The 26,965-nt window shown below is 48.0% G+C and overlaps 1 protein-coding gene across 19 annotated transcripts in view; it reads right to left on the bottom strand.

Annotated features, from left to right (window-relative positions):
* The window catches only part of XYLB (xylulokinase), a 50,806-nt gene extending 35,196 nt beyond the window's left edge, over positions 1-15,610 (bottom strand). For 8 of the 19 annotated variants that reach the window (XR_014822724.1, XR_014822721.1, XR_014822722.1 and 5 more), the window contains exons 1-7: positions 15,539-15,610; positions 13,918-14,000; positions 7,936-8,005; positions 4,241-4,321; positions 1,901-1,987; positions 1,132-1,260; positions 204-269 (exon numbers count right to left, since the gene is read on the bottom strand). Coding sequence is in view for 15 of the 19 variants with exons in the window: in XM_021071669.2 (XP_020927328.2) it covers positions 204-269; positions 1,132-1,260; positions 1,901-1,987; positions 4,241-4,321; positions 7,936-8,005; positions 13,918-14,000; positions 15,539-15,595 (573 nt within the window). In the remaining 4 variants the exon portion in view is untranslated. The remainder of the gene's footprint in view (positions 1-203; positions 270-1,131; positions 1,261-1,900; positions 1,988-4,240; positions 4,322-7,935; positions 8,006-13,917; positions 14,001-15,538) is intronic. The other 11 variants (XR_014822723.1, XM_084987784.1, XM_084987787.1 and 8 more) reach the window with 3 other exon arrangements.
* Positions 15,611-26,965: the final 11,355 nt, after the last annotated feature.

Below are 26,965 nucleotides of genomic sequence, written 5' to 3'. Positions count from 1 at the left end.
GACTTTTCTCTCCCACAATTCCGCACTCTCTCCTCTTTGGGAAAAGCCTGGCAATGAGAAAAAAGCAAATTGAAGATGTACCATCTTTCATGTCTATTAATCAATATTTTAGCCAATGCACACGCAATGTATTTATGCTTAAGGTAAGTATTATAAATAGAATTCAACTGCGACTTTCCATCCAAGAGGAATGTTTAACCAACCTCTGTGCGTGAGTAGGCCTCCGGGTTCTTCTGGTAAATCTTTGCAATTTGGTTTCCTGTAAATCGCTGGAAAAAAGAGTACAAATTCTTAAAAACTCAAATCCACCATGGAATGAGGTCAGTGTAAGCATGCTCTGAATATTAGCATAAGGAGAGCTTAAGGTGGCCACAAATTTGGAAATGTCTGATGTCTATTGAAGACCCTTGATAATGACCTCACTCCTTACACAGAAGGGTATCTGCTCTGACCAAGGGATAGATACCTGTGCAAGGCACTCAGGCTTTTTCCCCACCCATACTCTTCTTCCTTCAGGCAGCTCCAGCTGGGCCAGCAGCAGCTGCCCTGTGGTCTGGGCAGGACCATGACTGAAGCCAGCGGGAAAGAGGCACTCTATTTTTTTTTCTCTTTGGCTGCTGTGTTAAGCACTGATGTGGGAACTCACTTCCAAGGGAACGAACCCAGGCCACACTGGAGATAGCGCTGCGTCCTAACCACTAAACCACCAGGGAACTTCCAAGAGACACTCTTTTTTTTTTTTTTTGCCAGTAGCTGCACTAAGCATCTTATGAGCACTGACTCCTTTCAGTTTCAAAACTACCCAAAATGTAATGCCATTATTTTTATCCCCAGGTTAGACAGGCTGAAACCAAGGTGCCATCATCACCCCCATTCGCAGCACAGCCATGTTCACACCTCAGCTGTGACCTGGGAGCAGCGAGAGGAGGCCTGCCCTTGCTCGATGGGCAGCGCAGATGGCCTTGCTCAGAACCAGGGGCCAGAGTGCTTAGTCCTGGCTCCACTAGGGCGATACCCAGAGGCATCACGTGATCCCCACAGCGGCAGGTCACCAGCTGCGTCCTCCAAGACACCCAGGGATAAGAGACCAGAAGCAGCCCCAGTCCCCAGCCTATGGTAAGCGATGCCTACCTCGTAGGCGCGGGACCCAGTGAGGCTGCTGAGAGCCTGGGCCCCACCCACGGTGGCCTCCAGCTGGCGGCACTGGGCTGTGGTACTGGAATCCATCCACACGGGGCTGTCACTGATGGAGAAACAGGCCTGGAAAGAAGGGGCAAAGGCACAGGCGTGAGCTCCACCCATGGACTCTGGCGTGAGCTCCACCCATGGACACCCTGGCGTTGGAAGTCACACTGCCCATCACAGCCAGTGTGGATGCCTCTGCCCTGGATGTGACCTTGAAAGACCCATAGGCAAGCCCTTCATGTCCAAATGTCAGCCTGGCCTAGAAGGGTCTCTCCCCAGAATTCTTGAGGTTAAAGTTTCTGGTGGGGGCCCTAGAGACAGGTGGAAAAGGGCAAGAGCCGTGTTAAAGGGCAGCTCTGCCAGAGCCTGTGGAGCCTGGGAGAAAAGAGAAGCCAGGGCCTGCCTCCCCAGCATCCCCAGGAGGTACCACGCCCCAGGGGTTGGATTCCTGAGCAGGGGACCCCCCCCAACCCTGGCCAAGTCGTGCTGGGCTGGAGGGGAACCGTGTGATGAGGGCTGTTAGAACCCAAGCCTCTGTGCAGACAGCAGGGATATTCACGCAGGCAGGGCAGTCCACGCTCATAGGACACTGCTCAAGCCACCTTCCCACACCCTTGATGATGCAAGTAAGCCCCGACTTCAGAGCCCACCAGGCTTGAGGCCCTTCTCCCCCCGACAGAAGTTTCTCAGACTCCCACAACACGGTGACAGTTACCTGCAGCTGCTCACGTAACAGGAGGTCTGGTGTCAGGCTCGTCAGCACCTGGTTGGCCCCCGCCTTCCAGTACACGCTTCCATGTTGCTGCGAGGGAAAACCCAAGCCTGTGTTCTCATGGCCACACACACAGCTCTGGAGAAACAGAAAGGCCCCACCCAGACCACGCGCCAAAGATCTAGACTCCAAGCCCGCCCTGCCAACTTCTAAGGGACAGAGCTCATTGCCTTTATGAGACTTGGTTCTCAGTTCTATGATATGGTGAGGAACTCTGCTCTCTTTGCCTCAAAGCTTGTAGGAAGGATACAAGCAAGACTTATTGCTCTGGATTTTGGCGTCTTTGTAAAATTGTATTTAAATATATTGCTCACAGAGTTCCTGTTTTGGCGCAGTGGAAACAAATCTGACTAGGAACCATGAGGTTGCGGGTTCGATCCCTGGCTTTGCTCAGTGAGTTAAGACTCCGGTGTTGCAGTGAGCTGTGGTGTAGGGCACAGATGTACCTCAGATCTGGCGTTGCTGTGCCTGTAGCTGTAGCTCCAATTAGACCCCTAGCCTGGGGACCTCCATATGCTGTGGGTGAGGCCCTAAAAAGCAAAAATAAAAAATTAAATATATTGCTCATAATATTACCTAACATTCACTCATTCACTCACTTATCCATTACTCAACCAATGCTGATGGATCAGCTACATCACACCAGCAGGCATGAGACAGATAAAAAGGATAGTACTGTCCTTATTTTTCAGGACACTGGATTTAAGTCAGGAAAAAAGACACAAAGGGACAATTATAAAACCCTGTTAAGTGCAGTGAAAGGGCCATGGGAATGCAGGGAAGGGGTGAAGTGACATGATAACTGGGAAAGGATCCCAGAGCTGAGTGTGTGGCTGCTCTATGCAGAGAGTAACCACAGGTGAGAGGGGCTGGCAGGTGAGGGGAAGGGGCAGGATGTGTTGGGGACCGCAGTGGGAGATGGCAGCCTGAGCTCCGAAATCCATGCTCAGGATGTGGGGTGGTGAGAACTCTGGATTAGCAGGGGAGTGACGTGGCCAGGGCTGAACGTACGAAAAGGCTTGTGGGAGTCACGGAGAAGGGAGACTGGAGCGAGGGAGGCTAAAGCAGAGGCCCAGAGAAAAATGATGAGTACTAGGCCTGAAGAACAGAGGAGGGGATGGAGGTGGCATATTCAAGAGTCATGTACAACCAGGGGATGAGGGGACCCCTTGGACGTGGGGGTGGGAGGATGGAGGAGTCAGGGATGACATGTGGGCTGTGGCCCAGGTGGAGGAGAACTCTCCAAGGAAGGGAATCGCAGGAGCTGACATCTTGGGAAAGATGGAGCACTCAGTCTGGCATCTGCTAAGTCTGGGGCGTTCCTAAGACACCTGACCAAGGGGGCAGAGGGGCTACTTGGGAAGGAGAGGGGTCCAGGCCAGGGGTTCAGGTGAGAGATGCAGACAAGATATCAGGACTTTGTTTAGTTCAACGAGGACACTATCAATACATTTCTGTAAGGTCAGGGGAAGAAGAGGCATCTTCAGAAGAGCTAGAAAGCACTCTTTAGTGTGAAGACACGCCAATCCAACACGGAGCAAAGTGACTCGGAGGATAAGACTGGACTTGGATCCTGACATTATCACTGCCCCCACCAGCAGCAGCTATGTAACCTTGAGCAAATGACATTACCTCTGGGTGCCTCCATTTCCCTATGTAAAGGGCAATGATAATAAAAGGAGCAGCTAAAACTTGGTTTTTATGCCCTGTTCTGTGACATTCATTGACCCCATGGAAGATGACAGAACGAAGCCTCCGGTTACCAGGGATCCCAGGCAGTCAGGGATCAAACCCAGAGCCCCTGAGCCAGCCTCTGCACGATACCATCTCGTACAGTCGTTATGAAGTTTGTGCATACATGTAGTGCTCAGTGCTCTCTGTCATTATAATTAATAATATCTCTGGTACCAAAACTGCTATCATTATTAGCGTGACTTCCAACTTTGCTTTTACTTCTAGGAAAGCGAATAGGAATTTTGTGTCTCCGAACAGCCATCATAAATTCATTACAAACCCTTCCTCCCTCCTCTTGGAAGACCCCTGTTCAGTTCCTCCTCACCCAGTGTCCTATTGTATTTAACACTTAACTGTCTCAGATCTTCTTGCAAGGAGGCAAGTGTACATCCTCCTAAGTGAAACAGCTCTAGGGCTTTTCCCTACAACAAATGTGTGCAGTGGCTCTTAAGGACGAGCGCCATCCCTCGAGAGGAGCCATCACCTCAGCACCCATACCGCTGCCCAAGACAGACACCCCCAGGTCCACGGAGCCTGCAGCAAACAGACCTGGCCCGCCCCAGACAAGGCGAGGACTTGAGAGAAGTCAAAGCCCGAAGCCTTCATCTTCTCCAAGATGATATCCAAAGCCTGAGAAGAAACACAGAAGCCACCATGACTGCCCTGAACTTGGGAATCACGCTAACATACAAGCCTTGATACTGGGCTGTTAAGTGCTTCTCCTCCAGCAGAGGTAAAGAAGGAACTGGGAGTTCCTGTCGTGGCTCAGTGGTTAACGAATCCGACTAGGAAACATGAGGTTGCCGGTTCGATCCCTGGCCTTGCTCAGTGGGTTAAGGATCCAGCGCTGCCGTGAGCTGTGATGTAGGTTGCAGACAAGGCTCAGATCCCGCATTGCTGTGGCTGTGGCATAGGCTGGCAGCTACATCTCCGATTCAACCCCTAGCTTGGGAACCTCCATATGCCATGGGAGCAGCCCTAGAAAAGGCAAAAAGACAAAAAAAAAAAAAAAAAAAGAGGAAGGAACTGATAACTTGGGATTTGCAGGCACTAGAATAGATAAATTAAACAAATAGGCAGCAATTGGATTAAAACATGAGCCATGCTGGAGTTTCCTTGTGGCGCAGTGAGTTAAGGATTCAGCATTGTCACTGCAGTAGCTTGGGTCACAGCACCTCTCCCCCAAAAGAAGGGGGAGCTTATGCTAAAAATATCTTAAGTAAATGGAATGATAAATCACCAATCCTCAATTTTTTTTAAATGGTTGCACCCATAGCATATGAAAGTTCCAGGGACTGGATCCAAGCTGCAGCTGCGACCTATGCCACAGCTGCCCTAATAGCAGATGTTTTAACCCAGGGCCCTGGGCCAGGAATCGAACCCACGCCTCCGCAGTGACTAGAGGCACTGAAGTCAGATTCTTTTTTTTTTTTTTTTCTTTTTTGGCTGCCCTGCGGCATATGGAGTTCCAGGGCCAGGGATCAGATCTGAGCCACAGTTGTGACCTAAGCCACAGCTGTGGCAACACCAGACCCTTAACACACTGTGCTGGGCCAGGAATCAAACCTGCATCCCAGCACTCACAAGATGCTGCTGATCCCGTTGAGTCACGTTGGGAACTCCTGCAGTTGGATTCTTAATGCACTGTGCCACAGCAGGCAGTCCTTAATCCTCAAATTTTGCTTCTCCAGAGTTCCTGTTGTGGCTTGGCAGTAAGGAAACCAACTAGTATCCATGAAGATGTGGGTTTGAGCCCTGGCCCTGCCCAGTGGGCTAAAGATCCAGCATTGCTGTGAGCTGCGGTGCAGATTGTAGACATGGCTGGGATCCGAGTTGCTGTGGCTTAGGGTACACAGCAGCTGCAGATTCACCCCCGAGCCTGGGAACTTGCATATGCCATGGGTAAGGCCCTTAAAACAGTCTTTTTTTTTTTTTGCTTCTCCAGTTGGTAACTTCCAAGCATTTAGGAAGAGTAAAAACAAGGTGGCTCAAATTTTAGTTTATTTGCATTTTTTACCTACCATATTAGTGATGTGCCTTCACTGCAATGGAGATATAAAGAACCAAGCAGAAGCTCCCAAGAGAGCAGAGCTCCAGGCCTAGACTCCTGTGTCCAGGAGTGCAAGGCTGGAGGAACAGGTAGAGGTGGTGACCATTTGTCCCAAACTCCCCATCCTACCCTCCACCACCTGGATGGAACTGTCTTTCTAGCAAGGCTGCCTGAATGGGGAGTTTGCTTGTGGTGCAGCAGGTTAAGGATCTGGCATTGTCAGTGGCTTGGGTCACTGTTGTGGCGTGGGTTCTCTCCCTGGCTCAGGAACTTCCACACGCCTTGGGACAAAAAAAAAAAAAAAAAAAAAAAAAAAAGACTGCATGGGTGGGATGGATGGTGCCACCCAGAAGAGCTTGACACTTGCCCAGGAATTAGATACTGATCCCACGTTGTGTTTTCCTCAGGACAGAGAAGCCCCTAGAACTTTGGCCTGACCCTGCCACCCCCACCCCACACTGGGAGGACTCCTTTCACAGCCTTGGCTGTGGCTGCCAACTTGCCCCTGCTGCCAAGGCTCAGGGAGGGAGTGTGGCCAAGCTGGAGGAGGGGTGGGCAAAGCTAGAACAGGTCCAGTCCTGGGGGGACTGCTCAGGATTTGAAATCACCCTGGTCTGAGTCCCAAGCCTGGCTTTCCACCCTCTTGCCACCTCCCCAAGGTAAGGCGTTGGCCTCTCAGAAGCCCATGACGTCCTCACTGGGACCTCCAGGCCCCAACTCCTGCTGGTCACCCCCACCCCCACTGCCACTGCCCCGTGGCCTGGCTCAGCTCCTTGAAGTACATCTCGGCCAGCCCGTCTGGTAGACACTCATCCTTTACCCCAATCCCTCCAGATGAGTCAGGGTCAGGCTGATAAAAAAGAAAGCATCCCCGGATATCTTAACAAGAATTTAGTACAGGGGATTGGTTACACAGGGACTAGAGGACTGAAAATGCTTTGAGAAGACACATTCAGAGCTGCCTTTGGCTGGTCTCCAGGTCCTCTGTGGCTAATGAGGCAGCTCTCAGCTCCCACCACACGTGCCCATGCTGTCCACACGCCGATCCTGCGCCACCACAGGTCGCCCAGATCTGGCCACAGGCATCGTCCTGAGCGGGCAGGCTGGCTTGGGATGGATCTGAGCCTGACTAGGCAGGTCACAAGCCACCATCCTGAGGGCCCCAGAAGTTGAAGGGTCTGGGGACTGAGCACCAGAAGCCCAAAGGCCATGTTTGGATCTCAGGGCACAAGGGTGGCCAGAGGGCCTGAACACAGAGTGATCAGGAAAGGTTTGCTCTGTGGCACTTCATTTATTTATTTATTTATTTTTGGCTACACTAATGGTGTGCGGAGGTTCCACCAGGGATTAAACCCATGCCACAAAACTAACTAGAGCCACAGCAGTGGCAACTCTGAATCCCTAATATATTGAGCCACCAGGGAACTCCATGTGACTTTTTTTTTTTTAGGGCCACACCTGCAGCATGTAGAAGTTCCCAGGCTAGGGGTTGAATTGGAGCGGCAGCTGCTGGCCTACAACACAGCCATAGCAACACCAGATCCTTAACCCCCTGAGTGAGGCTAGGGATCAAACCAGCATCTTCATGGATACTAGTCAGATTTGTTTCCACTGCGCCACGATGGGAACTCCCCTGTGGCATTTTATTTTATTTTATTTTATTTTATTTTATTTTATTTTATTTTATTTTTTGCAATTGTAAAGGCTATGTATTTGCTTTCTTTCTGTTCTTTTGTAAAATTTTATAATGATTTTTATTTTTGCCATTATAGCTGCTTTACAGTGTTCCGTCAATTTTCTACTATACAGCATGGTGACCCAGTTACACATACCTGTATACATTCTTTTTTCTCCATGATCATGCTCCATCATAAGTGACTAGATATAGTTCCCAGTGCTACACAGCAGGATCTCATTGCAGCACCATGTGGCATTTTAAAGATAGTTACTGGAAGGACTTTTCAGCCACTCTGGCTTCAGAACCGGGAAGCCCTTTGTGAGTCCTCTGGGCTCAGGAGCACTGACCCAGCAGAGGCTGTGTCTGGCCCTAGGACCATGCAGCTCCCGCTTCCCCAGGAGGACCTGGTCACAAAGAGGCTCTCACAAGCTGCCACCTTTGTTCTTCCTAGCAAATCACCATATCTGATGGTGAGCTGGACGGGGACAGGAGAGGGACAGGAGTCCCTGTGCTTACCTGGACCCACATCAGGACTGGGGAAGTAACTGTCAGCCCATCCTCATGAACATGAACGCCTCCCTGAGTTCTACAAGCAGAACAAGAGAGAACATGGAACAGAGCCTTGGGCGGGAGCTCAGCGGTGGCAGAAACGGGGCCCCTTCCACAGAAGGAAAAGCACGCCACCCCCAGCCTTGCGCAGGAACTCAAGATGGAACAGGCAAGATGCTGGGCAAGATGGAAACAGAAGGTGTGGAAATTGTCCGCCACGACCCAGAGGTGGCAATTCTCAGAAAGCACCAGTGACAACAAGCCTTCTAAGGAGAAGGGGTTCATGCTGCCAGGCGGGCACAGTGTCACAGTGGGCATGAAGGGACTGGAGAAGTCTGGGTTTATTAGAAGCCCTTCTAGATCCACTGGGCTTGAAGAGGCAGAGGAGGTGTGGTACTGAGGGCTGCATCTTGACTCCCCAACCAGGGTGTCCTTGGATTGCAAATCTAGAAGGTTTCCTGGAACCCTGTCCCTTTCCTCCTCATTGTTACCAGACCTCGTGCTAAAAGCTGATTCAATAAAATCCAACCCTTTCACTTTTTTTTTTTTTAGGGCCACACACAAGGTATATGGAGCTTCCCAGGTTAGGGGTCGAATCGCCGGCCTACACTACAGCCACAGCAATGCCAGATCCGAGCCACATCTATGACCTAACACAGCTCATGCAACACTGGATCCTTAACCCCCTGAGCAAAGCCAGGGATCAAACCTGTGTCTTCATGGATGAAAATCAGATTCATTTCTGCTGAGTCATGACAGGAACTCCAACCTACCCTTTCACTGAGTTTAAAAAGAACAGGCTCAGAATACACACCAAGACGCTATTAACCATGTGATCCAGCCATTCTATTCCTAAATATCTAACCTAGAGAAATGAAAGCATATAAGTCCACAGAAAGATTTGTACACAAATGATTATAGCAGTCTTTTTTGTAATAACAAACTGAAGTCAACCCAGGTGTCCCTAAGAAGATGAAGAGCTAAAATGAGGTATATTTATGACTTCAAAGGGCACAGAATAGTCAGGGGAAAAAAAAAGCCTCACTATTGATGCACACACGAACACGGGTGACTCTGAAATGATCATGCTGAGTGAAGGAAGCCAGACACAGGAGTATGTATTACAAGATTCCATTCATATAATATGCTAGAAAACATAAATCCACCTATTATGCAAAAGCACAATCAGTGGTTTCCTAAGGCCAGTGGGGAGGAAGAAACAGACTGCAAAGTGACACAAAGAGTCTTTCTTTGGGGGGTAGGAGATGTGAACAATCTATATCTTGACAGGTATAGGTCTGCCTCTGTCAAGATGCATTCAATTCAACTACACATTTTATTTTTTTTTGCTTTTTAGGGCCATACCTACAGCATATGGAGGTTCCTGGGCTAGGGGTCCAATCAGAGCTATAGCTGCCGGTCTACACCACAGCCACAGCAACTCAAGATCCGAGCCTCGTCTGCAACCTGAAGCACAGGTCATGACAACGTCAGATCCTTAACCCACTGAGGGAGACCAGGGATCAAACCCGCATTCTCATGGATACTAGTCGGGTTGTTAACTGCTAAGCCACAACGGGAACTCCCCAACTGCACATTTTCATGGATGCTTCTTTGTGTACATAAATTGTACTCAATAATATTGATTTTTTTTAAGATAGGAGAAAGGTGCAAAAGAGCAGCAAACTTTCCTACTGACAGTAAAAACTCACCAGAAAAAAAAAAAATGTTGCCTTTACAAAACAGATGAAAATTGAAACCCAACATTCCACCAAGGATTTAATAACTGCAAACTAACAATTCCTGCTAAGAAGGAAGATCAGAGCTACCTCACGCCCCTATAAGCATCAAGCCCGAATGGTTTCACAGAAAACGTTTATCAAACTTTTAGAGAACAAGCAGGGCCTCCTTGCCTGCCTGCTTCTATCTCTCACAAGTGTCCTATCTTAATAAATCTTTTTCCTGCCTAAAAGAAAAAAATTAAAAAAAAACTTTTAGAGAACAAGTATTTCTAATACTATTTTCTTTTTTGGCTATGCCCACAGCCTAAGGAATTTCTGAGCCAGGGATGGAACCCTTGCCACAGCAGTGGTGATACCTGATCCTTAACCTGCTGAGCCACCAGGGAACTCCTCTATTATTATTCAATTTGTTCCACAGCACCTAAAGGAAGGAAAAGTTCCAATTCTTTTTATGAGGCAAATATAAAATGAACACTAAAACCTAATAAATACTGTATCCAAAATACAAGCAAAAGAAAAACAGAGTAGTTAGACTTTATCAAAATTAAAAACTTTTCTGGAGTGCCCATTGTGCACTAACAAACCCAGCTAGTATCTGTGAGGATGCGGGTTCAATCCCTGGCCTCACTCACTGGGTTAAAGGATCTGGCATTGCTGGGAGCTGTGGTGTAGGGTGACCGCTTGGATCTGCACTGCTGTGGCGTAGGCCGGGAACTTCAACTCCTAGCCTGGGAACTTGCACCTGCTGTAGGTGTAGCCCTAAAGAGAAACAACAACAACAACAACAACAAAAAAAAAAAAAAAAACAAAAAGAAAGAAAGAAAAGAAAAGAAAATGAAGGAGTTCCCGTCGTGGCGCAGTGGTTAACGAATCCGACTAGGAACCATGAGGTTGCGGGTTCCATCCCTGCCCTTGCTCAGTGGGTTAACGATCTGGCGTTGCCGTGAGCTGTGGTGTAGGTTGCAGACGCGGCTCGGATCCTGAGTTGCTGTGGCTCTGGCATAGGCCGGTGGCTACAGCTCCTATTGGACCCCTAGCCTGGGAACCTCCATATGCCGCGGGAGCGGCCCAAAGAAATAGCAAAAAGACAAAAAAGAAAAAAAAAGAAAAGAAAATGAAAAGAGGAAAAACAATACAGAAAATCAATGAAACCAAAAACTGATCTTTTGGAAATATCAAGGAAATTGATAAACATCTAGCCAGGCTAATGAAAAAAAGAGAAGACAAATTACCAATATCAGAAATGATGGAAGGATCATTGCTACTGATCCCATAGACATAAAAGGACAATAAAAGAACAGTATGAACAACTCGAGGTCCACAAATTTGATAGGTTAGAGGAAATGGACCAAGTCCCTGAAAGACACAAACTACCAAAATTCTAACACAGGTGGCCTGCGGTAATGTAAAATTGAAAGCAGGGTGACTTCCAACCTCAGTTCTAAGAAGACACATCAGCTGGGGGAGAAAAGAGGGCAACACAAGTTGATAAGCAGTGAGAGGCACACAAAAGACCAGCAAGGAAGGCTTGAAAGTGGAAGTGACATCTAAAACACACATGGAGGGTGCGGCTCAGCCGTAACAATCTGACTAGGACCATGAAGTTGCAGGTTCAATCCCTGGCCTCGCTCAGTGGGCTAAGGATCCGGTGCTGCCATGAGCTGTGGCGTAGGTCACAGACAAGGCTCGGATCTGGTGTGGCTGTGGCTGTGGTGTATGCCAGAGGCTACAGCTCTGATTCAACCCCTAGCCTGGAAACCTCCATATGCCGCAGATGTGGCCTTTAAAAGATAAAATAAAATAAGATATAAGATAAAGCAGGAAATGAAGTAAAATAAAATAGACATGGAGGGCCACGTCCACCAGGACCTCTCCAGCCACCTCAGTCAGTAAGTCCACAGCTGTTAGGGACTGAACTGTTTCAGTTCAGGGACTGAAATGAAATTTACATGTTGAACTTCTAATCCCCAGTACCTCAGGATGTGACTGAACTTGGAGACAGGACCTTTAAAAAGGTACTAAAGTTACAGAGAAGTCATTAGGGTGGGCCCTAATCCAGGATGATTGCTGTCCTTATAAAAAAAAGATTGGGGGAGAGTTCCTGCTGTGGCACAATGGGTTAGTGATTCAGTCTCTGTGGGGTTGCCGCTTCTACCCCAACCCGGCTCAGTGGATTAAAGTATCTGGCATTGCCCCAGCTGTGGTGTAGGTCTCAGATGTGGCTTGGATTTGATCCCTGACCCAGGGAACTTTCATATACTGCAGCTGAGGCTGAAAAAGGGTGGAAAAAAAATATATATGTATAGATAGATAGATATAGATATATAGATACATATATGAGTTCTCCTGCAGTGCATTGTGTTAAGGATCTGGTGTTGTTACTTCAGTGGCCTGGGTCACATACTGTGCTGAGGATTCAATCACTGGCCCAGGAAATTCCGCACCCTGCGGGAGGCAGCCCAAAAGAGATTAGAACACTAATAACATGCCTGAGCCGGAAGGGTGACCATGTGAGAGGTAGTAAGAAGGCAGCCATCTGGAAACCAAGGAGAGAGACCTGAGAAGAAAGCAACCTGCCGTGCTCTGAACTTGGACTTTCAGACTCCAGAAACAGGAGACAAAAAATTTCTGTTATTGACACCATCCAGTCTGTGGTATTTTGGTCTGGTAGCCCTCCCAAACCAATTTAACAGCTAAATTCATGATCTTTCTCCCTAAAACCAATTGTTTTGCAAAGTTTACTATCCACCCCAAAGGCCAGCCAGAAATCTCACCTTCACATCTCACTTTCAACTCTGCACCAGATTTGTCAACTGTTATCACCCAGATGCCCTTTCTCCAAGACAACATCATCTCTTACCCCGATGACTGTGAAAAACCTCCTCAATGTGCTCCCGACATGGTACTCTGGCCTTGTCCCATCTGCTCTCCCACTGAACCCAGAGACATCTTCTAAAAACACAAATACAGGGTATTTCCATCATGGCTCAGTGGTAACAAACCCATGAGGATACTGCTTTGATCCCTGGCCCCACTCAGTGGGTTAACGATTTGGCATTGTCGTGAGGTATGGTTTAGGTGGCAGACACAGCCAGGATCCTGAGTTGCTGTGGCTGTAGCATAGGCTGGCAGCTGCAATTCGATCCCCAGCCTGGAACTTCCATATGCCACGAGTGCAGCCCTAAATAGACAAAAAAAACCCAAAAAAACAAAAAAACAAAAAACAAAAAACTCCAACAAAACCCATAAATAAGCCATGTTGGATCGTGCTGCGGCACAAAGGGATTGGTAGCATCTCTGGAGTGCTAGAACACAGGTTCGATCCTTTGCCCAGCAAAATGGGTTAAGGATCCAGTATTGCCGCAGTGGTGACCTACGCCGTGGCTGGGATCTGGTCCCTGGCCTGGGAACTCCATATGCCATGGGATGGCCTAAACAAACAAACAAACAAACAACCCCCCCCACACAATACAACTACGTCTCACACACACACTCACACACACACACACACACACACACACACATCCCTATCGCCCTTCAGTGGGTAACCAAAGCTTTTAGGATAAAGATAAACTGTATTCTATGGCCTATATGGCCCAGCCCAGCTTCCACCTCCCTCTTTGCTCCCCAGCCACAATGGCCTTCTTCAGTCCCATGAATGAGCAGCGCTCCTTGCCACAGGGACTTTGCACATGCCCGTTCCTCTCTACCATCTATCACCTGGTTAACCCCACTCATTCATATCTTGGCTTAAGCACTACTTCCTTAGGTATATTCCCTAACCCATTCTCCCAAGTTTGTGTCTAATTCCTTTAAAATAAACAGATGAAGAAGATAGTTCCTTTCCTTCAATGGCCTTCTCTGAGTTTACAACCAAATATTCTTTTGTGAGCGTCTTCGATTAATATCAATCTCTCTCCCTCAGTCTGAAGCTCTGGGAGAGCAAGGACCATATGCCTCTTTTTGGATCAGTATCAAATTTCAGCACAGTGCCTGGCACAAAGTCTCAGCTATGTATATGAAGTAGTGAGCAGAAATGGGAAGGAATGCAGGAGAGCACAACCCAGGCATCGCAGAAAGATGCTGACAGATCCACCAAGACCACCCTCCCACAGTTTGATGTAGCCAGAATAGTGTGGTTTACAAATGTAAAATGTTGAGGGAGGAGCCCAACCCCCGCCCCCATACTTACACACTAGGTACATACCTGAATTCTGGAAGGTCTCTGTCAAAATGCACACTATCCTCATAGAAGACATTCAGCTCTGCATCAACAGCAACAACTTTTACCTGGAAGGCATTTTAAAAAGTAAGGTACGGGAGTTCCCATTGTGGCTCAGTGGAAACAAATCTGACTAGTATCCATGAGGATGGATGTAGGTTGGATCCCTGGCCTCGCTCAGTGAGTTAAGGATCCAGCATCCCGGTGAACTGTGTGTAGATTGCAGATGCCGCTCAGGTCCAGCATGGCTGTGGTTGTGGCATAGTCTAACAGCTACAGCTCCAATTCAGCCCCTAGTCTGGGAACCTCCATGTGCCGGTGCAGCCCTAAAAAGACAAAATTAATTAATTAATTAAAATAAAATAAAAAAGTAAGGTACAGAATTTTCCTCAGTTTCTACCTGGTCTAAGGATATGAACATCACCAAATGTAGCTCAACTCGCTAGAAAGTGGTTCTGCCTGGAGACCTCCTTGAGGCCCGAGTGCATCACTGTAACCATGGTAACAGAGGTCTCATCGGGGGACATGTCCAAAGACTTAGTAAAATGAAGAAGCTGAGGCTAAGTCGAACACCCATGCAGCTCAGGGAATTTTTGTCCTCCAAACAGCCAGAGCCAAGGCCTTCTAGAGGTGGATGTTCTTCTAGAGGTAGATAAGCTGGTTCCTATGTCAAGCAACGAGGTCTGAGAAAGTCCTAGAGGAGAAGGAATACGACGGTGGGTTTGGAGATGTCTCTGGGGCTCCGCACCTGCAGGGGTCTGAGAGATCAGGCAAGGCCCCTGGGCTGTTCCCAAGGACCAGAGACACTTCCCAATGGAGCAGACCTCCAAACCCAAGGGTACAACTCCTTTCTTAGACAGATGCAGAAAATGAGGCCTAGCAAGACAACCTGACCAAGGTGTCACAGGGCTTTCTGGTAAGGGATTGGTCACAGCCTTGCTCCGGAGATCCATTCACAGAGAAAGGTTTGACTGCAACTGTGTTAATTTCCCAAGTTAAGGAGAAGGAGCCCCTGGACACCACAGGCCCAATCTGAAGGCAAATTTTGCCTCAGCTTGCCTGTCTGTAGGGCCCTGGGCACGCAGGTTAACCCAGCACACTGGTGCCAACCAATGGCTGTCACAGGTGGGACAAAGTTCATGTGTATACTGTGCCAATTTCGCTTTTTAAAAAAGGCTTCAAGCGGTGTTCTAGTTCTAGGTCACTGGTTCTGCCTGTGTGCCTACCTGTCTGTCTGGTCCTCTCTCTTACAGTAGCTGAATTCTTTGGGTTCCACCAACTGCGCCCAGGGGGCGTGAACCCTTTGGTCCCCAGGGCCCTCTGGGAGCTTTCCAGCTACGTGCCCGCAGGGTCCTGCGGGGGTAGGGGACACGGTGGTGGGGTGGGGTGGGGGTGGGGGAGCCGTTTCTGGAAGGACCGGGGGTCCAGGCCGGGTCACGGTCGCATCTCCCGCGCTGTAGGCACCGGCAGGCACAGCCGGGAAGCCCTAGAAAGAGGCGCGCCCGTGGCGTGGCCCAGGGTTCCGGGTGCCTGGTTCACGCCGCCAGCCCGCCCGATGTTGCAAAGAGGGCGGCTACGCCCGGCTGGTCTGGGCCCGCGTTGATACCTGCTGCGTGCTGAAGTCCCATCCCAGGCAGCAGTGGCGAGCTGAGTGTTCGGCCATGGCTGCGGAGGTTCCGGCTACGGGTCGCTCCCGCCGCGGGACTGTCTGCAAGCTCCAACGCGGTCACGCCAGGGCCCGCCCCTCGCCCCGCCCGGCTGGACGCCGGACCCTGGGACCCCGCGGCCTGGCTCTCTGGCGCCGCCTGCCGGTGGGCAGGGCGGGGGACGTGCAGCGACTCAGTCACGGCCTGCTGTTCACACCAGGGTCCTCCACGCAGCCCTCTCCCTCCAACCCCATCCCGCCTCGCCTCGCCCCACCTCCCATCGTGCTCCCTGCAAAGGCTTGGCCCTAACAGTCTGCTTTCCCTCGGAGGACGCCTTGGCCAAAGGATTCACCTTTAAGCTAGCTTGTCCTTGCCTGTCTCTCTGGTGGCCCTGGGGACAGCCATGGCTGTCTCTCGTGCTGGAGAAGCTGTCCACTGATGGTGGTGACACAGGGAAATGTGCCCTGGGGATGGAGGCACTGGGCTCCAGCAGGCCCTGTCCTGAGCCAGCAAATTGAGTAATTCCCCAGCTCTGACATGTGCCACATCTCACCTCTGTATTTAAAGTCAGAGCCTGAGCCCCCCACCCCCTCCATCTGGGGCTCTTTTGTCCTTGAGATCAGCTGGTGTTGATGGTGTCACCTGTGCCATGCATGGTGACGGGGGGTGAGAACCAAATCAGACCCACTCCCTTAATTCCTACAGCTGAAGACACCTCCTCATCCCCTTATTCCCTCTGGTGTGTCCCCTGGATGGCCTCCCGGCACCTACTCAAGTGAGATGCTCTTCCCGGGAGCTCCCAGCCCAGCAGAGCCCTGATGGAATGGTCTGATTACCCGTATCTCTCTTGCTGAACTTGAACTGCTTAGAGCCCAGATCCTCCTCTTAGCCCAAGGTCCCAAGGTCAGTGGCAGAGCTGGACCCAAATCTAGAGAGTTTGGCTCCAGAGCTTAGGTGTTTAACCAGTAAACAAGACAATTTGCTGGAGAGCCTTGTGAGAAGGCCCAGGGGAAAATATAAAAGGCTCTCGAAGGCCAAGGCTACTGGCTCTGTCTCAGGCTGCCTCAGAGGGAGACCTACTCTTGGTGAGGGGTGCCTTTCTCTATGGGTTATGGCATCTGCCTCATTTTGATGACTCATCCTTTCTCTTAATAGAACAGCCTTTTCACTCCAGAGAAAACCAGAGGTGTGGAGGCCATTTGCCTGTGTAAGGAGACTACACACCCACTGTCTGATCCATTGGCAAAGAATGAAGATAGAATTTTTTCTTTTCTGGCCACAGGATCCTTAACCCCATTGTGCAGAGACAACGCTGGATCCTTAAACTGCTATGCCACAGCAGGAACTCCAAAGACAGAAATCATTTAGGGCTACACCTGTGGCATACGGAAGTTCCCAGGTGAGGGGTCAAATCGGAGCTACAGCTGTCAGCCTTCACCACAGCCGTAGCAACATGGGATCCAAGCTGCTCTGCAACCTACACCACAGCTCACAGCAATGCCTGACCCCCTGAGTGAGACCAGGGATCAAACCTGCATCCTCATGGATACTAGTCAGGTTCTTCCCCCCCCCCCCAATGAATTTTATTACATTTATAGTTGTACAACAATCAGCACAACCAAATTTTATAGCATTTCCAGCCCAAACCCCAGCGCATCTCCCCACCCTCCAAGCTGTCTTATTTGGAACTAGTCAGGTTCTTAAGCTGCTGAGCCACAGAGGTAACTCTAAAGACAGAAATCTTAATTCTGAGTTATTAATACCTACAGTTTCCTGGTGGCCTAGTGGGTTAAGGATATGACATTGACACTGCTATGGCTTGGGTCACTGCTATAATGCAGATTTGATCCCTGGCCCGGGAATTTGAACAGGCCTCAGGGGAGGCCAAAACAAGAAAAAACCCAAGGTGTCCATACCACCCATGTTGTCCTCCTGTTGTTGATGCCCAGGTTGCAATGGCCTGAGGCTGGTCTTTTGCTTATCAGCCTCCAAACTTGAACCTGGATCCCTGCATAGAGCCTGTCAAAGAACTCCTGCTCTGATTGGGAACCGAGTAGAGACTGCCCTGAAGCATCTCTTATCAATTGACCAGATTGCCCACAGTCCCTAGCAAGGCTCCTATCCTCCTGGGGTCCTTAAGGGTACCACAACCTGAGGGCAAAGCTCAGAAGAGGAGTCACATAATCAGATTTGCAGATTAGGAAGGTCACTCAAAATGCTGTGTGGAGAAGGGAGACAAAGGGGAAGAAGGGAAAATTAGAATGTGTTTGGAGGTGGTCTGAACTAGGGCTTATGCCTCAGAGGTGCTGAGGATGGAGAGAAGCAGATGGATTCAGGAGATACTTAGAACCCCATGGACTGAGGGAGGGAAAAGTCAAATGTAATGCCCAAGCTTTCAGTTGAGGTGACCTGGTTAGTTAACTGTTTTGTTTTTTTGTTTGTTTTTGTCTTCTGTTTTAAGGCTGCACCTGCGGCATATGGAAGTTCCCAGGTTAGGGGTCAAATGGGAGCTGTAACCACTGGCCTACACCACAGCCACAGCAACTTCAGATTCAAGCCATGTCTGTGACCTACACCACAGCTCATGGCAACACCAGATCCTCAACCCACTAAGCGAGGCCAGGGATCAAACCTGCGTCCTCATGGACACTAGTCAGATTCATTTCCACTGAGCCATGATAGGAACTCCAGTTAGTTAACTGTTGATGCATAACAAAACACCTCCACACTTGGTGACCTCAAACAGTAATCTTTTCTTGTCCCTCAGATGTGAGCAGGTCACTTGATCCAGACGTGGCTCAGAGTAGCTTTGTTCCACATGTCTCTCATTTTTGCCTTCCTGGGACCCGCAGAGACTCCGAGCACGCTGTTCTCATGAAAGGAGGGGGACAGAAGAGGGTACAGTCGTGAGGCCTCTGAAGGTCTAGACTTAGAACTGCCTACTACCCTTCTGCCTTGACGTCACTGGTCAGTCTCATGGCCAGTTCAAAGGCAAGTGGTGGGGGGGAGGCCGCAGTAATGTTAGGGAACCATTGACTGAAACCGCCCACCTTGGCTAGGCAAGGGAGCAGCCACTTGAACGAGTTGTGTCACAACCGGAGGCCCTCATAAGGAACATGGTGCTGCCGTGAAAACTAACCAGGAGAATTTAGGAGGGGTCAATTGGAGCGAGGAGACGACCAAACTCCCAGAATCCTGGGTGCTTGAATCCATTTTGGCTAAGAGGTGCCCTTGCCACCAGAAAGGACCCTGAGCCAGACCAAGGACGGGCCCAGCAAAATGATTAGCCAGAGACCCGGAAACTAATCCCATTCCCATAAACCCTGAGCCATGTGGCAGAGCAGTTCTCCTGGGTTCCCTTTCCCAGCCACTCTCCCACCCAGGCGTCCCTTCCCAGTAGTTTTTTGTTTGGTCAACATGTGTGTCTCCCCGTCCAATTTATTTCCGAATGTTAGATAACAGTAGGGGTTTGGATGCAGAGAAGGTTGAAGAATTGGAGCCGCCAGTGCAGTCCAGAGCAGGCCGTGAACAGATGGAGGGGTGTTCCATTCTGAGTTAGGAAACGTGGGATGAGAGGCAGGTGTTGGGGGAAGATGGTGAGTTTTGTGAGGACTTGGTAGGTCTGTGGTGCCTGTGGGATGTCTGAGTGGAGACACTGAAGAGGCAGTTGGATACGTGGCCTCAGCTCGGGAAGAAGACAAGGATTAGAGTGTTACCATCTCCCAATGGGTATGGGCTAGATTGAACAGGAAAGGCTTACAATGGGTGTCAGGACGCACCCCATAGGTTTACAAGGGCTGTGCTTGCCCAGCTTTAAGACTGAAGAAAGAGCCCACCATCAGCAACAGAGACATCCATGGCTTAATGAATGGGGGAAGCTTACACATCTGAAGCAAGATCTTGGAGCAGCTCCCCAGGGTGTGCAGTGGACAGGAGGACATGGCGGCAGGCTTCACTTCCAGGGGGCGGGGGGAAGAGTGGGAGGTTACCAGCTATAAGGGAGAGGAATTGACACCAGGTGGGCTCTCTAGTTATCAGGGAAACCACCGAGCGGCACGCCCCTTACCGCCCCTTTCATAAGAATCATCACCAGCTGGGGCCTGAGGCAGGTATGTAGGAAAATCAGTCATGTGTGTCGGTTATAGATGAAGCAGGTACTGGTCAAACAAGGGATGTACAGAGAGCAAGAGAACAGCCATCTTGGGTGGCCTGCCTATACGGTGGGACAGATGGAGAATCCCAGAGGGAACAGCCAAGGACATGTCCCAGTGCAAGAAGAGACTCTGAGAGTGGGGTGAGGTGGAAGCCCTTGGAAGAATTTTCCTGGGAGTTAGGCTAGACAGGGTCTATTGCTGCATGGAAACCTGTCCCTCAGTTTAGCAGTGAGGAGGCAAGTATTTGAAACCTCAGTAGGAGCATAGCCTAATAGGTATTATTATTATTATTGCTTTTTAGGGCCGCACCCATAGCACACGGAAATTCCCAGGCTAGGAGTCAAATTGGAGCTACAGCTGCTAGCCTACTACGCCACAGCCACAGCAATTGGGAATTTGAGCCTCATCTTCGACCTATACCACAGCTCATGACAACACTGGATCCTTAACCCACTGAGCTATGCCAGGGATCGAACCCACATCCTCATGGATACTAGTCACATTCGTTTCTGCTGCACCACAATGTGAACTCCCATATTTTTTAAGTATTTGGTTTTTGTTTTCTGGTTTGTTTGTTTGTTTTGGCCATGCCCAGGGCATGTGGAAATTCCCTGGCCAGGTATCAAACCCACACCACGGCAGTGACAATGCCGGATCCTCAACCCACTGCACCGCAAGGGAACTATATACACTGTTTTACAGATGTATATAGTCTGTGGGTCCCAAACGGTGCACCCAGGTGATCTGGGAAGCTTCGGGGAACCCATGGGGGTGCAGCAGGGTATTTTTACCTTTCTAGGGAAAGCCAGTGATACTGAAAGTCTGTCAGGAACCAGGGGAACTGCTAACTTGAGGTGATTCACATTCCAACATTGGATTGTGCTGCATCCCTTTCTAGGATATACCTTTGCAAAACTTTGTCATGGGATAAGCATATTCAAGTACTGTGGGGAAAATCAAGGTGAAGCAAGACTAGACTGATCCCAACACTTGAGGGGTTGTACAGTGCCTAAGAGGCGCACATGTCCCTTTAGTGAGTACTTCTGGTTATTTAAGAATGAAATGAGTTCCCTTGTGGCACAGTGAGCTAAGGATCCATTGTTGCTGCAGCAGCTCAGGTTGCTCCTGTGGTGTGGGTTTGATCCTTGGCCCAGGAAATTCCACATGCCCAGGGTAGTTAAAAAAAAAAAAGAAATAAAGAATGAAATGAAATACTTTCTCTCCCAGTTTGTGTATTATTTTCTTCAAACAGTACATAAGTAGAGTACTGTGACAAACTTGAGATTCTAAGGGTGCCATGAAAAGAGAACATGTGAGACCCTCTGATCCACCTGTTTGCTTCTTTTCTTTTCTTTCTTTTTCTTTTTTTTGGCTAGCCCACGGCAAATGGAGTTCCCAGGCCAGGGACTGTATCCAATCTAGAGTTTTGACCTATGTCACAGTTGCAGCAACACCAGATCCTTAACCCATTGCACTGGTCCATGGATTGAACCTACGTCCCTGCCACTGCAGAGACGCTGACAATCCCATTGCACCACAGCAGGAACTCTCCACTTGTCTGCTCCTAATGGTCCATCATATTCGTTAGTGTCCTCACCCCAGATTTCACTGTCCAGGCTGCCCCTGAGTGACACTTGAGTGTACTCCTGTTCCCCGATAATGCAAACAGTACATTTGCACGTCCTCATCCGTGGTCCCATGGACCTGCGTAACGAAATTGGGTGTAGGAAGGTGTTATATCCAAGACTAGGGTTTACACTCTATGTGCATGACTAGTTGGATCAGTGCAGAGTATTCCTGAGGATGGCTGTGCTGGTCTACATTCCCACCTGGAATGCACGAGGGTACCTCTACCTCCGCATCCTATACATACTACCTAACATCTCCATCCTTCTCATTTCTGCCAGTATAATAGGTGAGGAGTGATTTCTCATTATTGTTTTGAATTTGAGCATCACTTCATATACACTCACTGGCCATTTAGCATTTTCCATTCAGTGAATTCCCTGCTTATTTCCCTTGCCCATTTTTCACTTGGGTATTTTTCTTTTTTTCTTATGGATTTGCAGGAGTTTCTGTAAGTTCCCACTTGGTCTTCGATGTTGCAAATATCTTCTCCCAATGTGTCATTTATCTCCTAATTTTGTCCATGTCGTCCTTTGCTGACTGGAAATCTTTAATTTGAATAATACAATCCATCAATTTTTCTCCTTATTGTTTAGGTTATTTGATCTTGCTTAGAAGTTTTTCCCGACTCCCAGACCACAAAGCTATTTTCTCACATTTTCTGCAAAGATATTAGCCTACATTTTCTTCAGTTAGCAAGGTCTTTGAATCACTGAGTTTTCTCTGAATCTAGATATTTGTCAGCTAAATATTTTACATGACACAGAAGTCAGTGAAAACTACTTCATCTAAGGGTAAGCACTAGATGTAAGCTTTTCAGAGAAAGACAAATATGTTGTTAGTAAATAATGAAAAATCATTGTAAAAATAGGAAAATGGAAACCAACATGCATTCAGTCCCTATTTATTTATTTATTTTTTGCTTTTTAGGGCTGCACCCAGGTGGCATATGGAGGTTCCCAGTCTAGGGGTCTAATTGGAACTGTAGCTGTCGGCCTACACCACAGCCACAGCAACATCAAATCCAAGCCATGTCTGTGACCTACACCACAGCTCACAGCAACGCTGGATCCTTAACCTACTGAGCGAGGACAGGTATCGAACCTGCCACATCATGGTTCCTAGTTATTGTTTTCCACCGTGCCACGACAGGAACTCCATGCATTCAGTTCTTAAACTCTGCTTGCCAGTGAAAGAACACCAGACATCATTCTCTTCATTCTTTGAAGTTTGCAGCCACAACATGGATTTTTCTCAGTTAACCTTTTCTTTGAGAAAAATCTTGAAAAATATGCTTTCTTGATAAAGGTGCACTGTTTTAAAATTATACTGTTTCCAATATATTTTATTCTGTTTATGTAAAAATACACTGTTTTTGGAGTTCCCTCATGGCTCAGTGGTTAACGAACCCAACTAGTATCCATGAGGATGCGGATTTTATCCCAGGCCCCGCTCAGTGGGTTAAGGATACGGTGTTGCCATGAGCTGTGGTGTAGGTCACAGATGAGGCTTGGATCTGGAGTGGCTATGGCTGTGGCGTAGGCTCGTGGCTACAGCTCCAATTCGACCCCTAGCCTGGGACTCTCCATATGCCACGAGTGCGGCCCTAAAAAGACAAAAAAAATTTTTTATATCTATATATAGACTGTTTTTATCTAGCGCACCCAAAGCTGTGTTCATTAGTACTGATAACTACTGAAACTATTCAGGTTTATTATATCCTTCTAAATGAGTAATTTAAGTGTGAAAAGTTAGGAGTATACTGTTAGCTTTTTTTTTTTTTTTTTTTAAGAGCTGCCCCTGTAGCATATGAAGGTTCCCAGCCTAGGCGTCTAATTGAAGCTGCAGCTGCTGGCCTACGCCACAGCCACAGCAACGCAGAATCCAAGCCTCATCTGCAATGTACGCCAAAGCTCCAATGCCGGATCCTTAACATAGTGAGTGAGGCCAAGGATCGAACTCACATTCCCATGGATACTAGTCGGATTCTTTTTTTTTTTTTTTTTTTTTATTTTCCCACTGTACAGCAAGGGGATCAGGTTATCCTTACATGTATACATTACAATTACATTTTTTCCCCCACCCTTTCTTCTGTTGCAACATGAGTATCTAGACAAAGTTTTCAATGCTATTCAGCAGGATCTCCTTGTAAATCTGTTCTAAGTTGTGTCTGATAAGCCCAAGCTCCCGATCCCTCCCACTCCCTCCCCCTCCCATCAGGCAGCCACAAGTCTCTTCTCCAAGTCCATGATTTTCTTTTCTAAGGAGATGTTCATTTGTGCTGGATATTAGATTCCAGTTATAAGTGATATCATATGGTATTTGTCTTTGTCTTTCTGGCTCATTTCACTCAGGATGAGATTCTCTAGCTCCATCCATGTTGCTGCAAATGGCATTATGTCATTCTTTTTTATGGCTGAGTAGTATTCCGTTGTGTATATATACCACATCTTCCGAATCCAATCATCTGTCGATGGACATTTGAGTTGTTTCCACGTCCTGGCTATTGTGAATAGTGCTGCAATGAACATGCGGGTGCACGTGTCTCTTTTAAGTAGAGTTTTGTCCGGATAGATGCTCAAGAGTGGGATTGCGGGGTCATATGGAAGTTTTCTCAGGTATCTCCAAACTGTTCTCCATAGTGGCTGTACCAGTTTCCATTCCCACCAACAGTGCAGGAGGGTTCCCTTTTCTCCACGGCCCCTCCAGCACTTGTTATTTGTGGATTTATTAATGATGGCCATTCTGACTGGTGTGAGGTGATATCTCATGGTAGTTCTAGTCAGATTCTTAACCCGCTGAGCCACAATGGCAACTCCAGGTAGCTTTAATTCCTATTCCTTCCACAGCTAAGACAAAGATTTTAAAAAATCACTAAATCAAAAATAATCAGAAATTGGAACATGAATTAGACAAATCAGAAATAAAATTCACTAATTTATATCTGTCTGAAATTTTATAGATTTCATCTTGAGATATGTTAGAAATGAAATACTTCTCTCTGCTCTATTTCAAAGGTAGTACAATTTCTTTGTTAGATCAGTGGGGAGCTGTTATGAGTGAAAGTAAATGTTTTGAACTACAGCCTCTGGAATGGCAAACGTCATTCAGATTTGTTTGTCCAAGTCTGAAGGTGAAGGTTGAGTCCTGCCTCCAGTTAAATAAGTAACTTGTGCAGCTGACATTAAGACTTTTTTTGAGGCTGATTTTATGTTTATGTCTGGAGAAAAGTATAATGGACTTTGATGTTTGAAAAGATTCTAAAGAGCTCTGAGCAGAAAAGTGCTTATTTTCACCCAAGTGAACAGGCCTCCTGTTTCTCTGTTTTCATTCAACTCAGAAACAAATTTGATTTAGGAAAATTAGATGTTGATGTGGATATCTTGCATTTTTCTGCTTTTACTGCATTCATCCCTTGAGATCTGACATTTCCCCCTACTCCATGAGTGTTTAAAGCAGGTAATTAAACCCTGTAGTGCTGTATATCTAAAACGAAGGTCTGAGGGAGTTCCCGTCATGGCTCAGTGGAAACAAATCCAACTAAGATCCATGAGGATACAGGTTCGATCCCTGGCCTCACTCAGTGGGTTAAGGATCCAGCAATGCCATGAGCTGTGGTGTAGGTCATAGATGTGGCTTGGATCCTGTGTTGCTGTGACTGTGGTATAGGCTGGCGGCTATAGCTCTGATTCAACCCCTAGCCTGGGAAACTCCATATGCCATTGGTGCGGCCCTAAAGAAAAAAGAAAAAAAAAAAAGGTAAAAGGAAGGTCTGGGAAGATATGCTCCAAATTATTATTTTTTTTTTTTCTGTTTGCTTTTTGCCATCTCTTGGGCTGCTTCCGAGGCATATGGAGGTTCCCAGGCTAGGGGTCGAATCGGAGCTGTAGCCACCGGCCTACACCAGAGCCACAGCAATGCCAGGATCCGAGCCGAGTCTGCGACCCACACCACACCTCACGGCAATGACGGATCCTTAACCCACTGAGCAAGGCCAGGGATAGAACCTGCATGCAACCCCATGGTTCCTAGTCGGATTCGTTAACCACTGAGCCATGACGGGAACTCCTGCTCCAAATTATTAACAATTATCTGTTAAGAGTGGGGTGTTGGGCTACAGTCTGCCACCTACAAGACCTAGAGCCAGCAATAGAGATATCAGTGGTTTAATGGACGGGGGAGCTTACAGGTCTGAAGCAAGGTCCTGGAGTGACCCTCCCCCCCACCCTGTACAGCAGAAGGCAGGTAGGACGCAGCAGCAGGCTTCGATCCTGAGGAGAGGGAGGGTTACCAGCTACGAGGGGAACTGGTGCCAGGTAGGCTCATTAGTTACCAGGGACACCAACAAGGGGAACAGCTCCTCCCTGCTCCTTTGATAAGAACTATCAGCAGCTGGAGCCTGGGGGCAAGTGCAGAGTCAAGTGCATAGGGTACAGGTTAAGTGGCACCGGTCAGGCAGTGTGAGCACAGAGAGCAAGAGAAGAGCCACTTTGTGTGGCCAGTGGTGAGAGGCGACTTTTGCTTTATTTAATTAATTTATTTTTTTGGCTGCACCTGAGGCATACAGAAGTTCCTGGGCCAGGGATTGAACCCACACCAGAGCAGTGACAATGATGGATGCTTAACCACTAGGCCACCAGAGAATTCCAACTTTTGTGTTTTGTTTATTGGGGGGTTTGGGGTTTCTCCCTCATTCCCTCCTTTCCTCTCTCTTTTTCTTTCTTTTTGCTTTTTTAGGGCTGCACCTGAGGCATATGGACGTTCCCAGGCTATGGCTAGAATTGAAGCTGCAGCTGCCAGCCTCTGCCACAGCCACAACAATGCAGGATCCGAGCCACATCTGGGACCTAAACCACAGCTCACGGCAACGCCGGATCCTTAACCCACTGAGCAAGGCCAGGGATCAAACCCACATCCTCATGGATGCTAGTCAGGTTTCTGCTGAGCCACAAGGGAACTTCCTAAATGTATATTCTCGAATGCTTTCATTAAAGAGTGGAAAGAAATTAATTTAACCCAAGTAGTGAGTAGAATTGTGTGCTCTAAAAATGTATGTTCAAGTTCTAACTCTCAGTGCCTGTGAATGTGACCTTATTTGGAAAAAAGATCTTCGCAGATGTAATCAAATTGAAATGACATCATACTGGATTAGGGTGAGCCCTAATCCAATGATTGCTGTCCCTATAGGAAAAGAGAAATTTATTTTTTTAGTTTTATTTGTTTTGGCTGCACCTGCAGCATGCAGAAGTTCGGGGCAAGGAATGGAACCTGAGTCACAGCAGCCAACATGTCATGGATATCTTTTCATGATAGAGCTTTATCATAAATTGTATTAGTTATTTAATCTGAATAGTAGCATCCCCTACTAAAAATGTGTTTTTCAAAAATGTGTATTTTTAATGTAACAAAGCTGTAGGGAACATCTTTGTGTACCCATATTTTCCTATGTAGGTAATTATCTTCTTTGGGTAAATCTGAGGGATTCCTGAGTCAAAGGGTATACAGATGCTAAATATTTGTACATATTGCCAAACTTCCCTCCAGAAATGCTGCACGATGTGCCCTCCTACCCACAGTGCAGAAGGGCATTTTACTCTGCTGCTTATG

The sequence above is a fragment of the Sus scrofa genome, chromosome 13 (genome assembly GCF_054392235.1).
Source record: "Sus scrofa isolate SSC_HxYL_T2T_F1_AM1 chromosome 13, Sscrofa_HxYL_maternal_Yorkshire_Landrace_v2.0, whole genome shotgun sequence".
Classification (NCBI taxonomy): Eukaryota; Metazoa; Chordata; class Mammalia; order Artiodactyla; family Suidae; genus Sus; species Sus scrofa.
Note: the sequence above shows the minus strand (reverse complement) of the source record. Positions and strands in the feature narration are given on the sequence as shown.